The following is a 17,606-nucleotide window of genomic DNA, read 5'->3' as shown; positions in this document are numbered from 1 at the left end:
CACAACCTAGCTTTTGATTGGTGTAGAGGATTACTTAGACCACCAAGTCTCAGAGGCTCCTGGAAATGATCTGTAAAGATGGGTTTACACGAAATCAGATAAACCAATATTTAAGTTGTTAAGAATTTCTTTTTCATTTTCAAGTTTTAAAAAGATTCTATAGAATACAACAAATCTATAACCATAAATATCTTCTAAAGCAAATCATCATCTGATTAGTTTAATTTCTTTAGAGTAAAAGATCTACCCTGTATAAAAAATGAAATTACAACATTTCAGGCATTGAAAGTAACATTTCTAAAAGACCACCATGGGTTTGAGGTTTCATTAAGAACAAATTATACTAACACCAAAGTCTATCATAAAATTGATATTTTAAATAAAAGCATACATATATTAATCATATAAACTTTTCCATTTAAGATCACAGATTTGTGCTATATGGTCTGATGGAAAAACTACACTTGGAAGTGCTATATGTTGTTCTACCTCGCTATGTTCAGGCATCGGTATAACACGTATCACGTCCATCGTGGAATCTATAAATATATAGTCCAACTGTTCATGGAAACTTCTAGCATAGTTTGTATAATCCAAAATTCCACAACTATTTGTAAGGTCCAATTCGTGAGAAAATGAGGCTCCTTTAAGGGCAAAGTTTGGATCTATAAGAAAATAAAATTATATCAAATTGATGTGAAAAATGTAGATGCTCCTTTTAAAATTGATGTCATATAAGCTTTTGCTAACTGGGTGTAGCCAGTTAACTTATTCTGTCTCTAGAGCACTAGAAATTGGGAGAGTAATAGAATGATTACCAACCAAAAGTAATACTTAAGCTAGGAATCATTTGTTCTTTTGAATATGTCTATGTTACTCTACACAGCAATACAATGAATAACATAAACACTGTTCCTTTGCTTTTTTTTTTTCTATTGTGCAAGTACTGATTTTTGTCATGGATAGATACCCCATAACCTTTGTTTTTCTATTACTGTAAACCACTTGTTTTTCGCAGATATTTTGTTCATGGTAAGCCCATTCTCCAAAATTTAATTTTACTATTTTTTTACTTTACTTATGTATCCATACTGGAGGAGATCCAAGAAAGACATTTTCATACTATTCATATCCACATTTTTTCCATGTTAAAATTGCAAAAATAATGGCTCCCAAATATTAGTTATCAACATCTGAGGAGAGCCAAAAAGGGCATTTTCATACTATTCATATCCACATTTTTTCCATGTTAAAATTGCAAAAAATAATGGCTCCCAAATATTAGTTATCAACATCTGAGGAGATCCAAAAAGGCCATTTTCATACTATTCATATTGACATTTTTTCCATGTTAAAATAATGGCTTCCAAATATAAGTTAGTTATCAATATCTGACTTACTGGTACTCCAGCTGTAGTTATCTGGTCCTAAATGTTTCTTTGTAATGAACTCATAAGCTCCACCTTTAGGAGTACAGTTGAAATCTCCACAGAAAACAGATGATACTTTAAATCCCTGAAAAAAAAGTATTAATGGGTTATAGAAATGAGACTAGAGTATATGCCCCTGCAATTGATGGAAAATATACATGGTAGATAATTTTAAAATTATATTACCTCTGAAATAGAAGGAAATGCTTTCTCTCTAGTGTGCTTATTCTAAACATTTTCTTAGCAAGAACAAAATTAAATCTTTTAGTTATTTGGTTACCCTTGAGTGCTACATTTTGGAAGTATCTCTTATTTCTTGTATAAAAATAATACTGATTTGATGAGGACTGAAGAAAAAAACACAAAATGACTGGTGACTCAAGTTGAGTCACTGGGTTGATGCCTCTGCTGGTGGACTGTTAGTCCCCGAGGGTATCACCAGCCCAGTTACTCCTGTACTTGAATGAAAATACGGATTTTTTGGGTTATTCAACTTGCTGTTACAGGCTCTGATTTCTTTCACGGATTTGGTTATACTTTTTGGAACTTTTGGATTATAGCTCTTTATCTTTTATATAAGCTTTGGATTTTACATATTTTGGCCACAAGCATCACTGAAGAGACATGTATTGTTGAAATGCGCATCTGGTGCAGAAAAATTAGTAACTTTAATGGTATTGAGAAGGATCTGTGTATACTTCTGAAGCACCTGACATCAACCCTGGTATTTGGTTGGGTTCTGCCTATACTTCTGAAGCACCTGACATCAACCCTGGTATTTGGTTGGGTTCTGCCTATACTTCTGAAGCACCTGACATCAACCCTGGTATTTGGTTGGGTTCTGCCTATACTTCTGAAGCACCTGACATCAACCCTGGTATTTGGTTGGGTTCTGCCTATACTTCTGAAGCACCTGACATCAACCCTGGTATTTGGTTGGGTTCTTGTTGCTCAGTCTTTTTCTATGTAGTGTTTTGTATACTGTTGTTTGTCTTTTTGTCTTTTTTCTGTTTTTTCCCATGGCGTTGTCATTTTGTTTTCAATTTATTAGTTTGAACATCACTTTGGTATCTTTCTACTCTTAATTACTTCTTTGGATTCACATATTTTCATGGTTACAAATATATATTTGCGGTTTAAGGAAAAATTGTTTTTTTGTGTATAATTAATTTTGTGGTGTTTGATTGGCTGGAGTACAAGTCTGAGATTGACTGATTTATTAGCAGGTGTTTAATGCCACTTTCAGGTAGCTGTCAGTTTTTATTCTTGGAGGAAGCCCTAGTGCCAGGTGAGAATCATCAACCTTATGCAGGAAAACTGAAAATGTCAATTAACAGTCAGGGGACTTACTTAAATGAGTGATTTTCTAAATAATTGATTCAAGTAACATTTATCTTTCTTTTATAATCACCTTTTTAAGTAGTACAAATTTATCACTAGACTAAGTGATTCAATTTTATTGTAGTTTTAAATATAGAATACTAATGATTCAGGAACTAATTATGATGCTCAAATTATCAGAACAAACATCTGTGTTGTCTAGGATGACCAGGTCATGTCAGGTGATGACCTTGTACTGAATCTGGGATAATGACATAAAAATCACTTGTTTAAGTATCATACCTCAATTTCCTTTTAAAAAATCACTTCTTTAAGTATCATTATTCTAATAACCCCCACTAATTTCAACACCCCCCGAACAGTGAAATTTTTATCGCAAACAGTAGAATTTTATTACATAATCTGAAAGATGAAACCTTGAACTTTACAGGAAAAATACTCCCACTGCTGGAAAAAATCTGTTAAGAAAGTATCAGTTCATTAAGTTAAGCCATTATTATAGCATTTTTTTCAATAAAATAGAATTTACAGCTAAATGATTGCATCAAAGACATAAACCATGCTACGGCTACTAAAAAGAAGCAAAAATTTCATTTTTTTTCAATTTTACTAATGAAAAGATATTATCTAGACCTCTGTGTTTAAAATTTTAGTAAAACTACAAAATTACAATTTATGACAAAATTTGAATTTGCTACTTAAATAATTGATTTAAAAATCACTTACACGACTTATTTCAATAAGTCCACTGACTGATTAAGATTGAAGTCAAGTGCAACTTCCCTGTGCAGGATTTGATATCACAACCTCAGTGTTGACTGGCTAGTGATACAGTAGTTTGACTACTCAGACCACTAGGCCACTAAGGCCCCTACAAGGCATATTTTTTTTTCCTTTGTTGACCATTTAAATTTTTGGCTCAAGAGTACAAAAGAAATCAAAGACATTTGGTCTCCAACTAATAATATTATAAATTCAGAAATCATTGCTATGTTTTGATAATTGCGAAAAAATGCAATAGGGTTATAATTGTAATAATTTAAACTCGCATTTTGAAATTTTTTATATGAATATACATGATTTTCTAAATACCTTTGTATTGCAAATAATTAAATTGCATTCTAGATAGTCTTTTATGACAAAATCAGAATAATAAATGCACCCAATAATTTCTGATTTTACGGTATCAAATGGATAATAATGAATCCCCAGTATAATATCTACCTCTGCCTTCTGTTTCTGTACTACATCTTGTAAATGTCTGATGATTGCCACAGTCTGCAATGATCTGATACAACATGCCTTAGGGTGGAAGTACAGATGTGTATTGGCTACACATAATCTACATCCTGGGTTTATCACAGATTCTAAAACTAGTACCTATAAGAAGAATACAACATATGAACTGGAATATCGACTTTCTGCAAATAAATATCTGACATTATCAATGCATCTGTTAATTTATTTCAAGTCGAAACAAGAATGTGACCCCAGTACACGAATGCCCCACTCGCACCATCATTTTCTTACTTACAACCATTAACATGATTAAGGAATTTAATTTTTCAGAAAATTTTACAGACTGAGCAAGATTTTGATTGGTAATCAAGGTCATTAATTCCTTAACTTGTAGAAAATTGTATGGTTGTTTCACATTTTTTCAGGTACATTATCATATAATTTTTCTTCCCTACTACATGTATCTACCTCCGAGCTCCAGATAAGAATTCATAAATTGTGGTTTTTACCCACCATTATCTTATATAATTGGGTGATAAAGTTTTTTAATTGCATTATCAATTCCAATTCACCCCTCAGGTTAATATCAAATTGGGATTTTCACCACCAAGCTCCTTAATGTATTGGGTTTTTTCATTGACACAATATTGAATATTTAGGCAATATCAACCCCAATTTTTTTCCATCTTAAATAAATATGTTTCTGTCTTTGTTTAGCTCTTTTATTTGGTTTAGGGTTATTGTTAGGGTTATTTGCTAGCTGTTTTGTTTGGTTTATTCACTGAGGAGCAATTGTAGGTTTAATTTGTGTCCCGTTTCAAACCGTTTGCCAGTTTTGTATTTTCTCACAAAAAAGGATATGTGTATTCACAGGCACTCGTCTTATACCTTTATATAATAAATTCTGAGACCAGTGCCTGATCAGTGGCTGTCTGCATGGTGTGTGTATTCATTAATTAACAGTAAAATGAATAAAAAATAGTATGTAAACTCTAATCATACTTGAATGATTTTCTTTTATTCAATTTACATAAATCTGGGTTTAGTTGTCTTTTATTAGAACTTTTGGTTTCTAATTATTTATCATTTCATAATTGATTTGGGCTTTCACTTTTTCAAAAGGAATTCGCAATGTTCTCGTTATGGTACGCACACACGACCGTGCGTTCGATGGACGCTTCCTTTAAACACTGGCTGAGTCTTGTTATCATTTAAACTTTCCCTCAGTATTCCAAAAGAAGCCGAAAACATGCTTCTATTCAATATTTTAACCGGACACTCACTTTCGTTTTAATTCAATGTATGTTATGAAAAGTCCCGAGCAATTTAAAAAATATGACTACATGACACAGGCTAATTGGATAAACACCGAGAAGATCGAAATGTTTACAAAAACATGTGTACCTATTGAGCAACAGAAAACTCAAACAGGGACCCATTTCAGCTACTTGATGCAGGGATCTATTTTTAGAACGACAGGAAATTTCCAATTATAAATATTATAAAAATAGTTTACGCTACGACTGTAAACAGATAAGGGTAAATAACACAAATGGTAGCCAATAAAAGGGTTGAGAACTCATGGTTTTGGCATATAATTGGGTTTTCCGCTGAATTAATTGGGTTGTTGAACCCTTCAATGGACAACTGCATTGGGTTTTCTATTATTTGTATTGCGTGATCATGCAAATATGCAGCTTATCTGGAGCTCTGCTACCTACTTGGACAACGCTTCCTCTTGTATCCATTTCTTGTTTTAATGTTTCATTTGTAGAAACAATGTTTTTTATATCACTTTGTTTATCATCCTCATTAACAGCTTTCCTGATTTCTATGCTACAGTCTTCTACTTGTCTGAAAAGAAAATAAGTTTTGGTAAACCATAAATGCAGAAACGACAGATAATAATCTGACAGAAATGTATTCTCAAACTCCTAACACACAGCAAGCACCATTGGACAATGGACAATTCATAAATGGTATTTGCTTTATAAATGAAAATAAAATCTTTTTGATCTCAACAAATCATTTTGACAACTGGAACCAGATGCTCCGCAGGGCGTAGCTTTATACGACCGCAGAGGTTGAACCCTGAACGGTTGGGGCAAGTATGGACACAACATTCAAGCTGGATTCCGCTCTAAATTTGGATTGTGATTAAATAGTTGACACAGCATAGGTTTCTGACACAGAATGAATGTATTCAAATGAACTTAAAATTTTTGTTTTCTCTTAAAGCAATTCACTATGCTGTTGAATATTAATCCTCTCAAAAAAATGTTTGAAGAAATTTTCTTTTTATTTATGAAATTTCAAATGAGAAAAATTGAACCCAATTTTTTATTCACATCCCCCTTTCCCTTATTCCAAAACTAATTTCAATTAAAATATTCTAATGGAGTTTGCAACAATTACTACTCATTTAAATACATCATAAAATATTAAGATGTAAAAAAACTGCTTGTTATCACTGAATGGTAAAGATTATTTAAATTTATCAGTTGGTAGTAAAAAGTGAATATACATTGTATATTGTATATAACAAAGATTTAAGTTGATTCTGGACAAAGAAAGATAACTCCAATTAAAAAAAATTCTTGCAGATATTTCTTGCTTACTATACTGGACAAAGAAAGATAACTCTTACTTAAAAAAAAATTTGCTATTTCACAATATTGTGAAATTAGATATTTCTTGCCATTGCACAATACTGTTGATTGAAAAGACTTGCTATTGCACAATACTTAATATAATAATTTTAGATCCTGATTTGGACCAACTTGAAAACTGGGCCCATAATCAAAAATCTAAGTACATGTTTAGATTCAGCATATCAAAGAGGCCCAAGAATTTAATTTTTGTTAAAATCAAACTTAGTTTAATTTTGGACCCTTTGCACTTTAATTTAGACCAGTTTTAAAACTGGGCCAAAAATTAAGAATCTACATACACAGTTAGATTTGGCATATCAAAGAACCCCAATTATTCAATTTTTGATGAAATCAAACAATGTTTAATTTTGGACCTCGATTTATGCCAACTTGAAAACTGGGCCAATAATCAAAAATCTAAGTACATTTTTAGATTCAGCATATCAAAGAACCCCAAGGTTTCAATTTTTGTTAAAATCAAACTAAGTTTAATTTTGGACCCTTTGGACCTTAATGTAGACCAATTTGAAAACGGGACCAAAAATTAAGAATCTACATACACAGTTAGATTCGGCATATTAAAGAACCCCAATTATTCAATTTTGATGAAATCAAACAAAGTTTAATTTTGGACCCTTTGGGCCCCTTTTTCCTTAAAGGAGACGTGACACAATTTTTTTTTTTATATTTTTTTTTGGATTTATTAATAAATATTGGTAAAAAAATATATTGTAATAAATTTTTCTTGTCAAAACATCATTTAACGGCCTTTAAATGGTCAAAGAATCCAGCGCTTGTCGTAATCTTTGATTTTTAATGAGATACCGGTCACGTGATCGTGATGACGTCAGTGGATACAAGCCGAGAAAATGTCTCAATGAGGACGAAGTCGATCATATTTCTGCATAATTAAACAATGGATAGTGTTAACATCAGTTTTCAAGGCAACTCTCTAACTTTAGATATTCGACCGTATCATTTTGAGCCGTTACTTGTAGAAAAAAATCAAGTAGAAGATATTTATAAATTCGTCATCCGAGATTGACGATCTTTCAAGCAATGTCGATATAATATAAAAATACTATATCAATAATTAATTTCACCAAAAATAAAGATACATTTCCTAAAAATGTTTGAGTGAAATTTAATTACATTTAATAAGAGAAAAGGATAGGTCATAAAGAATGTAGGACAGAAAGTCACAGGACAAAAAGTCACGGACAAATCGTCACAGTACAAAAAGTCTCAATTTATTTTCGAAATTATTTTTCTAATAACAAGAAAAAAATAATTTAGGAAATACAAAATTTTTGATTTATTATATATTAAGTAACTTTGTTACTTAAAATTATTCAATAGATATCAAAAATCAAATAACTGTGATAAAAATACCATGTCAAAGTGGCTTGATATCTATAAATGGCTTCATTTTGGCGTCAGAAAAAGAAATATTTTAAGAAGTTGTAAAACAGAAAAAAAATCCATATGTCTCTTCTCCTCTATAATAATCCGATTGAAAATGTTCTATGAGTACTGTCTTAATTTTTTTTAATATTTTTTCTGTGTGGTATATCTTCAGTCTTTAAATTGTTTTGTATTTTGTGACTTCTATCTAACTTCGACAAAGTTTGGCATAGGGGCCGTATAATATGTAAAATGAAAGCTTACAGTATTGACGGAAACTTATTGAATTGGTTTCAGGACTATCTTCATGACAGAAAACAGAGAGCAGTAATGCATAACAGAAATTTGAAACAAACACGATAAACGATTATATAAAATTGAAACGTTTCATTTGTACGGCCCAATAACGCAATTGAGATGTTCCCATTCATTTATAACAATGATCTATGTAGAGCTAATATTATAAATGATCCTTCTTGTCATTGTGGGTCAGATATTGAGGATGTCTACCATTACTTCTTTGTTTGTCCAAAATACACATCATGCAGAAAAACCTTATTCAATAATCTTAACTGGCTATCTGAAAGCATTGTTTTAGATACAAAACTATTAATTTGCGAACACATTGAACTTTCGAATGAACAAAATATTCAAATTTTCAAACATGTTCAAAATTTCATACAATGGTCAAACAGCTTTTGTTAAGCCTTGATAGTCTATGATAGAGCGTTACTGTTACTGGCACGGAACATCATGATCGTCACCATAAGTACACACGTCATTGTCACATTATCATATGACTTTTAAAACTTTCCTTTTCTCTTTTTTACGAATGAAAGCTATTATTATTCTATAAACTGTTTGCCTTATATGTATGTCCATTATATCATACTAGTATAATTGTAATTTTATATTGTCCATGTTGTAGTATTTACTTGTGTCTAATCCAATTTGCTTTAATTCGGCAAATAAAATAATGTTTCAACTAACTCAGTCTATACTTATACATAATCTACTTCTCCCAGGTCTGTATCAATTGGATGTATTTGCATTATTTAAGTTAAAACTATGTAATACAGCTTTGTCTTATGCAATATAAAGACTTGCATACATTCACTAGCCAAAATATTAGTTGCACATTCAAATCACCTTTTGCGTATAGTTTTTCATCGCAATAACCTTGCATCAATGGTCTGTCATTTTAAAAGCATCACTTGGCATCTCTTCACAATTATTTTTTCATTAAGAAATAAAATGATTATTAATTAAAGAATAAAATAATAAGGGTAAGTACTAATAACTTATTGCAATACACCTTTCATACCTGTCTTATTTCTATTAGAAAACTCATAGAAATTTATGTACCAACTACAGGTTATGTATTAGTTATGGGGACTGACAGGCTTTTTTTTTAAATTATTTTTTTACTTTAGAAGCATTACTTCTTAATTCTCTATTTATTTTGCTTATTTAATTATTGTTATCGTACTCCATTGTTTACAAAGTAAATTCACAAACCCAATATTTTCGATCCGCCCCCTTTAAAAAGCTGCACTGTCCAGTCCTTTTTTCTCTATTCTGTAATACCCCATATCCGACAGTTAGGTATTGGCTATTGTTTATTCAAACAGGTTAAACAGATATGCATTACGTAACTTATATCCGTAACAATTGCCAACCTCACCTGTGAACCCAGTAGGTGAGCCCATGGATGTACACAGATTCGGCGCATGTTACGCAATAGCGCGTATTGCCGATGTCTTACATATCACCACCCGGGGGCATGACACCTGTAGCTTTCAACTTCAAAGGTAAATCAAGCGTTGTAGAGAACGTGTGCCGATACCTGTAACTTCTGATCAATGTTGATGACTTTTAATTTATTATGTCCAATTTCAGTGTACACACCTGCACACGTGAACAGGTAGTAAGGTACACACAGGAGGTACAAAATACCAATTTTTAATATTGAGATATATTTGGCTATACAATTATACACAAATATGACTAAAATATATAAAAAAAAATTATAAAGTGAACCAAAAAATATTTGCGAAGAAAAAACAAAATTTCTTCAGCCTTTCTCTGCTTTTTATAAGCTCCCAGCGTATAGGTATAGGTGGACTCGGCTCAGCTGTTCAGTGTTGGTTGTTTCAATGGAATATCAGGTACTGCATTTGGAGTTTTGGCAGGACATCCCTCGAGATTCTACATAACTTCTGGGTCACGATCGTAACAAACATTTGTAAAGTGGGCGGAACAAAGTCTATGACTAGTGCTTGGTAGGAAGTCCTATCTCTTCCTGGGTTAGATGATGATCTACTCGGAAAACGAAAAAAAAATAAAAAAATCAAACTGTCTTATGCCTTCTGTTGCATCCACTGGCAGCACACAGAACCATTTTTAATCACTGTCATGCTTTTTTTTAAAGATATTCGAAAATGAAATTTCGCTAATTATGCCTATACACCCGTCAGTCAAATATGATTGATGTAACCACTGACGTCACAGCCTCGTTCTGAGTGACTTCCGGGATTGAAATATGCATAATTAGTAGGTCGACAGATCGATACATTTAGATTCATTATTTATCCATTTAAACGATAATTATATTGCTTTCGATGTTTTTTAAGGGGTAATTATGTATAAATAAATATTTATTTACCAAAAAAAAAATATAAAAAAATCATGTCACATCTCCTTTAACTGTTGGGACCAAAACTCCCAAAATCAATATCAACCTTCCTTTTATAGTCATAAACCTTATGTTTAAATTTCATAGATTTCTATTTACTTATACTAACGCTATGGTGCGAAAACCAAGAAAAATGCTTATTTGGGTCCCTTTTTGGCCCCTAATTCCTAAACTGTTGGGACCGAAACTCCCAAAATCAATACCAACCTTCCTTTTGTGGTCATAAACATTGTGTTTAAATTTCATTGATTTCTATTCACTTTAACTAAAGTTATTGTGCGAAAACCAAGAATAATGCTTATTTGGGCCCTTTTTTGGCCCCTAATTCCTAAACTGTTGAAACCAAAACTCCCAAAATCAATCCCAACCTTTCTTTTGTGGTCATAAACCTTGTGTCAAAATTTCATAGATTTCTATTATCTTAAACTAAAGTTATAGTGCGAAAACCAAGAAAATGCTTATTTGGGCCTTTTTTGGCCCCTAATTCCTAAAATGTTGGGACCAAAACTCCCGAAATCAATACCAGCCTTCCTTTTATGGTCATAAACCTTGTGTTAAAATTTCATAGATTTCTATTCACTTTTACTAAAGTTAGAGTGCGAAAACTAAAAGTATTCGGACGACGACGACGACGACGACGACGACGACGACGACGCCAACGTGATAGCAATATACGACGAAAATTTTTTCAAAATTTGCGGTCGTATAAAAATAATCATTATAATTACAACCCCAAAATACAAATCCAGCAAAAAAATATTACCAATGACCACGAATAATTTTGAATCACTTATAATCTATCAAACTACAAACCTAAACTTAGTATTTCTGTAGAATGTAGCTTCTCCTTCTGGTGTTGTACCTCCTTTCTCTTGGAGCACTCCACTATATCCCAGAGACTCAAAAGCTGGTAAGAGATCATTGATAAACACTTTCCTGTCAACTTCTTGTAGACAAATCAAATCACTGTTGTATCCTATAAAAGAACAATACTACAAAGGTTGACATTTTCTCTCTTTATATTCCTATGGAATTGTCTAGTCATAATAATAATCAAAGGTAGTGGTACCAGGCTTAAAAACATGATAAAACCAGGTTGACTGGTTCAACCCACCACTTTTTCTTTAATATGTCCTTTACTAAGTCAGGAAAAAGGCAGTTGTAATCAAATAGTCTGTTTCTATCTCCGGTGGATTTTTTTTTTTTTTTTTTTTTGCAGTTCAGTGTTTCTGGTGTTACATTAATTTGTTTTCCTCTTAAAATCATGACAATTCATGCAAGTGCTAAGGCTGCTTGAAGTTCCTGACCACCAACATTTAGGCAAAGGACTTACAAAATTTGGGATATTTGCAATAGACATGATAGATATAACCATGATCAATAACAGTAAGGACAAAGAGATTTATTCAAGGGCTGATGGGGATTTTTTTTTATTGAAAAAATCCCCATCAGCCCTTGAATAAAAATTTAGTCTGAAGGACAATATTTTGTATGCAATTTTGTCTGTAGCAAATTATTTGAAAGGAGATAATGATTTGTTACACCAATTACCTGTGATTTCTTTTATAAACAGCTGTTTTCTATAATCTATTGCCAATGCATAAGGAGGACAGTACGGAAACAATTCATTTCTACTGAAGTCTGAGTCGGCATAAATATCAGCTAGTATATTATAACTAACTACTCTTATTCTGAAATAAAAGAAAACATCAATAAATTTTCCATAAAATGCTTTATATATTTGTTTAGGGGCCAGCTGAAGTACGCCTCCGGGTGCAGAAATTTCTCGCTGCATTTAAGAGCTGTCATCACCTGTTGCAAATGTGTTGGTGACCTTCTGGTGTTGTCTGTTCTATGGTCGGGTTGTTGTCTCTTTGACACATTCCCTACTTCCATTCTCAATTTTATTTATATACATGATATAAATAAACATGATATACCTCATTTGTACATGAAACATGTATAGGAACAGCACTTCAAAATTTAAAATATAAATGATCCTGACTTTCTAGTCTCCTGTAGATTTAATTATATCATGTTTTGTGTAACCTGTTGACCATTTTGAACATAACTGAGTCATGTTAGTACAATGATATTTGGAAATATGAAGTTTGACAGTCAGAGCTCAGACATAAACAAGTCGATTTTTGTTTTTGACTTACAGAAGTCAAAACATGTATTTATTATAAAAATGTGTTTTCAATTTTAGACTTGTCTAAGTCAGAAAATGACAGACTTGTTTAGGTCTATTTATGTTGATGAAAAAACTTAATTTGACTTGGTGGCCAAAGTACACCACCTATGACAGAAAAAAAACTGTCTGAGAGTTCACAAGGACTTGATCTATCTACCGGTATATTTAATTATTCAATTGAACATCCTCACTAAACACAGATGTTTTACCTCATTAAGTGTGGCTCCAGGTGGTAAGTGCATTGTAAGGTTAATTAACATGATCTCCGATTTTTTAGACTCTTATTCATATTTTCCTTTAGAAGACAAAGCATTGTTTTTCAATGTGGTTGTTATTTGATTTAGATGCGTGACCTTTTTATAAATATGTGTGGGTCTTGAAATTTACAAATTTTGGTAACTTATAGACTTGTAGGAGTCGATATTTGCAACTTTTTGATTCTGGTCAATTATTTCTTGCTTAACAATATTTAACTTATTAAAGTCGTATTTTGTCTTGCATTAAAGGGAGACAAATCCTAAAACTTACAAATTTAGACCTCTATGAGTCAAAAGCAGATTCAGACTTATTCATGTCTGAGCTCTGACTGTTTGACTTGATTTTCTTTTTGAATGCATAAAACATAATTATTTGAAGACATAATTATCAGCAGAAATATTTTGATTGGGTCATTTTTCAAATTCTTCAACAAGGTACACACATGTAACTCAATGAATGACACCAACTTTTCTGACTTTCACGAGTCACCTAATCATGCTAATTCTGATTTTTTTAGTTTATGTCACTTTGTATATAAAAATTAGAAGATGTGGTGATGAGACAACTCTCCCCAAGAGAACAAATGGATAGAGGTTGATAGCTATCATGATTTTGGTATGTGTCACCGTATGGACTTCAACCATGAACAAACCCCATAGCCCATAGTTAGTTATATAAGTTGAAATGAATGTTAATAGTTACCCATCATCCTCCAGTGTATTCTGTGTGTACAAATGTCTGTTTTCAAACGGACAGACACCTGGCCCAGCCTCCACATCACACTTAGACAAACTATTAAACTCTTCTCCAGAGCGGTGCCCAAGTTTTGGCATGCAAGTCAATTTTAATTTATTTCCTAAATCAGAAACCGTAGGTGTATAAGAAAATCCCTCAGAAACTTTATCCCAAACTTCTTTAGTCTTTTTTTTCTTTTGTGATTCATCTTCCATAGATTTATACCGATACCAAATAAAACTTGATTTTAGTAAGTCACAGAATTCAGCGTGTATTTTAGGATAAATTGGAAATCCAACCATAATGTTTGTTGGTAAGACAAGAGCAGTGATAACAGGTACATTAATTTCTACTGGTAACAATTGATCTTCAATGTGTAGCACTGCTCCTTCCACAAAAGTCTGGTTTATAGGTGTAGCCTCATTTTCAATTAGTTTTTCTTTCACAGTAAGCCATATTTTTAAGTCAGGTTCTTCCATAGAATCTGTTGTCTCTTGTTTCTTCCTTTTTTTCTTCTTTGACATTTTTTTTAACATGCTTGCCTTTAGTCTTTCTATTGTTTTACCCACCTAAACAAAAATTAAAAAAACAATAGCTATATGGTATTTTTTAAGCAGATTGGTTAATCAAAATGAAACAGTTTGAAATACTCATCTAGTCATGCTAGTGGTGAATATATGCCCTGCATTCTTCTGCATACTATATTAGCCACTGGCATTTACCTACATATGTTTATCCCTAAATAAAGGCAACAGCAGTATACTGCTGTTCGAAATTCATAAATCAATTGAGAAAAAACAAACCTGGGTTACAATCTAAAACTGAGGGAAATGCATCAAATACGAGATAACTACGACACAACAGAAACACAACATTAAAATGTATCACACACAGAAACAAACTATAATTTAACAATGGCCATTTACCTAAATTGGTACAGGTAACTGTACATCAATCATCTAAGTCTATCAATGAAAAGGAGGGAAAACTGAGCCAAGGACACAACACTACAGGGGTCTTAATACATTTTACAATATGCATACATGTATACAAATGAATGTTACGGGGAAAATGTTTGAAGTGTGTGTTTATGTTTAAATTTGTTTCCTGTTTATCATGTTTATGTTTTATACAAACATATCGACATGCAATGATTTTTTTTATCCTGTTCATGTTTTACAGTAACATATATATGTGTGTAGTCCTCGACTTGCTGGGATCAGATTTTTTATTAGATGTTCTGTTCATTTTAATTATATATAACATGTTCAATGTTTTGTGGTATTTTTTCACCTAGAACATCACTTTGAACATGTTGAACATGTTGGATGTTGTTTACTATTTTTATTGTAAAATTTTGGTAAATTAATACAAGCTGCAGATACTTATTTATTGAACCTGATCTGACAGGCTTTTCAGTGTAAAGTTAATAAAATCTCAAACTTTACATGTACAAGATTTTGGTAAAGTCTGACTATCAGAACTGCCCAATAAATTAATCACATACATGTATTACCAAGCATCCAAAAAAATACAAGTTTTATCATACATGTCATACAGAAGATATATTTTGTCATATAAAATGACCAATATACATGATACAAATGTATAAGAGTGATTTATTTGATGTGTACTGGTTTAAAATGGTTTGTGAAATCATAAATGCCATCAGCACCTTTTTTATTGACCTGTTTGCCTCCTGCACCCTTCTGTGATGAATTGAATGCAATAGGCCACTTCACAGTTAGTTCAGTCATGTAGAATAGGTGACAGATTTTTTTAAGGAGGTAGAAAAAGTATGAAAGTATGGGAAATCCTATGCACATTCCCATGCAACTACTCTGTTAATGATGTTTTCCATATTTTTTATAACATCTTTACCTCCATTATGAAAATTTGCCCCTATCCAAAATGGCCGAACTAACCTTGAAGGGGCTTATTGTGGCAAATTTGAAGTGACAGATTACAAGTTGGATACACAGGAATCACTAGTAACTTACTTTGAATGACAATTTGATAAATAGATATTATAAGAAATTATTATAATTATCATGATGATTATAGTCAGTGATGCATGAGTACATATTTTACACATGTCCGTTTCTGTATAGGTCAATTATAAACTATGACCTGACGATAAAATTGACTGTAATTAGGCAGTGTCAAGTCCCGTTAAAATATATATTCCTCACATGTGATGATCAACAACTGATTTGACAACTGCATTAAAAAAACAACTAATTGTTGATAAAATTTAACAAAATTGATACTTTCTGTTAATTATGTTTTATGAACCAGAGAGCCCAGCAAATCCAGAGCAACATCCTTGAGGAACATGTGGAAAGACCTCAGGTGAAAACCCCTTGATCATGTTGATGTTCCAATTGTGGTTTTTTTTTCTCAACAGTTCCTCTGTTCTACATCTTATCAAGTGTAATTGCTGATGTTCTGTGTACATGTCCATCTCATATATTTTTTATATAGTTAATATTGATAATGTTCTATCATGTTTATATTTTGGATGTTCAGAGATCTTCTGTGGTAAAACAGAGGGTAGTAATGGGGGTACCTTCATGACATTCTTGTCAAAATACGTGTTCTCGTTTTGTTTATATAGATTAGACTGTTTGTTTTCCCGTTTGAATGGTTTTACACTAGTAATTTTGGGGCCCTTTATCATGTTTATAGCTTGTTGTTCGGTGTGAGCCAAGGCTCCGTGTTGAAGGCCGTACTTTAACCTATAATGGTTTACTTTTTAAATTGTTATTTGGATGGAGAGTTGTCTCATTGGCACTCACACCACATCTAAGTAATTCTTCCTACATCTATTAACAGTAATTTTTTAACCATGACAATAAAATGTACACTTTTATAGACGATAAAAAAATCGACTGATTTCAACACATCAAAAATTATGTTAACAATAATTATTTGCGACCTCTGACGAACATTGATAAGAATATTTTGACGAATCAAGGTAAAAATAAAATTATAACCAATTTGACGCTAATATCAGCCTAAAAATTTATTATGACTAGTTAACGTCTGACGATAAAGGACATACTGTCCTCAAAACAACGTTTTATATCAAATTTACAGGTTTTTAAATAAAACTACATGTACCTCTTCAACTTGGATTCTTTCCAGGTTGACAGTTTTACAGGGTCCCCCTTCATGCTTATAATTTACAGTGATCTGCATTCGTTCCTCTTCTGGAACACATCGCACAAAAACTCCCTCCATGTCTGACATTCCAACTAATGCTATTGATTTGTTTCGAACAAATTTACTTAAGATGTTTATTGCACAAGTTTTTCTTAATAGCATTGCCACAAAATTGCAACATGTCAATCTGGTCCCTGTACTGGAAATTGGACATGTAGAGCATACTGGTTAAAAAGGTAGGAACAAGTCCAATAGTTCTTTCGTATCTTCAAAATTAAAAATCCTTTATTTAGATGTTTACAAGAAATGTTTATTCTTAGATCTATATAACTAGATTTTTGTGACTTATGTGACTCATTTATTTTTCCGTTGTTCATAAATGATATTATCAAAACATAAGAGATAATTTTAGACTGGTGTAATTTCATAATTAACCCAGGTTATTTGTTGTATTTTTTCTCATATGGAAAATGTGGACACGTGAAAAGAGTGAC

At 32.1% G+C, this 17,606-nt stretch overlaps 1 protein-coding gene across 1 annotated transcript; it reads right to left on the bottom strand.

The window, feature by feature from the left end:
- Positions 1–347: 347 nt before the first annotated feature.
- LOC134695069 (2',5'-phosphodiesterase 12-like) lies at positions 348–17,599 on the bottom strand. The gene is made up of 8 exons (XM_063556240.1): positions 17,071–17,599; positions 13,915–14,516; positions 12,312–12,451; positions 11,574–11,736; positions 5,732–5,864; positions 3,996–4,151; positions 1,401–1,515; positions 348–665 (listed from the first exon to the last, which is right to left on the bottom strand). Exons 1-8 carry the CDS (start codon positions 17,272–17,274, stop codon positions 397–399), a joined length of 1,782 nt encoding a protein of 593 aa, XP_063412310.1. The 5' UTR covers positions 17,275–17,599; the 3' UTR covers positions 348–396.
- Positions 17,600–17,606: the final 7 nt, after the last annotated feature.

This window comes from Mytilus trossulus, chromosome 13 (assembly GCF_036588685.1).
Source record: "Mytilus trossulus isolate FHL-02 chromosome 13, PNRI_Mtr1.1.1.hap1, whole genome shotgun sequence".
NCBI classification, from domain to species: domain Eukaryota; kingdom Metazoa; phylum Mollusca; class Bivalvia; order Mytilida; family Mytilidae; genus Mytilus; species Mytilus trossulus.
This window is presented reverse-complemented; position numbering and strand designations above follow the sequence as displayed.

What these genes read in the sequence shown, in the direction of transcription:
- LOC134695069 (XM_063556240.1), bottom strand. Translation starts at nt 17,274, where the DNA reads ATGCTATTAAGAAAAACTTGTGCAATAAACATCTTAAGTAAATTTGTT. An exon ending in TACAGAAACAGAAGGCAGAG is followed by an intron (nt 1,516 to 3,995) that starts GTAGATATTATA and finishes CTTTTTTTTCAG; the next exon opens with GGATTTAAAGTATCATCTGT. An exon ending in TAACTACAGCTGGAGTACCA is followed by an intron (nt 666 to 1,400) that starts GTAAGTCAGATA and finishes ATTTTCTTATAG; the next exon opens with ATCCAAACTTTGCCCTTAAA.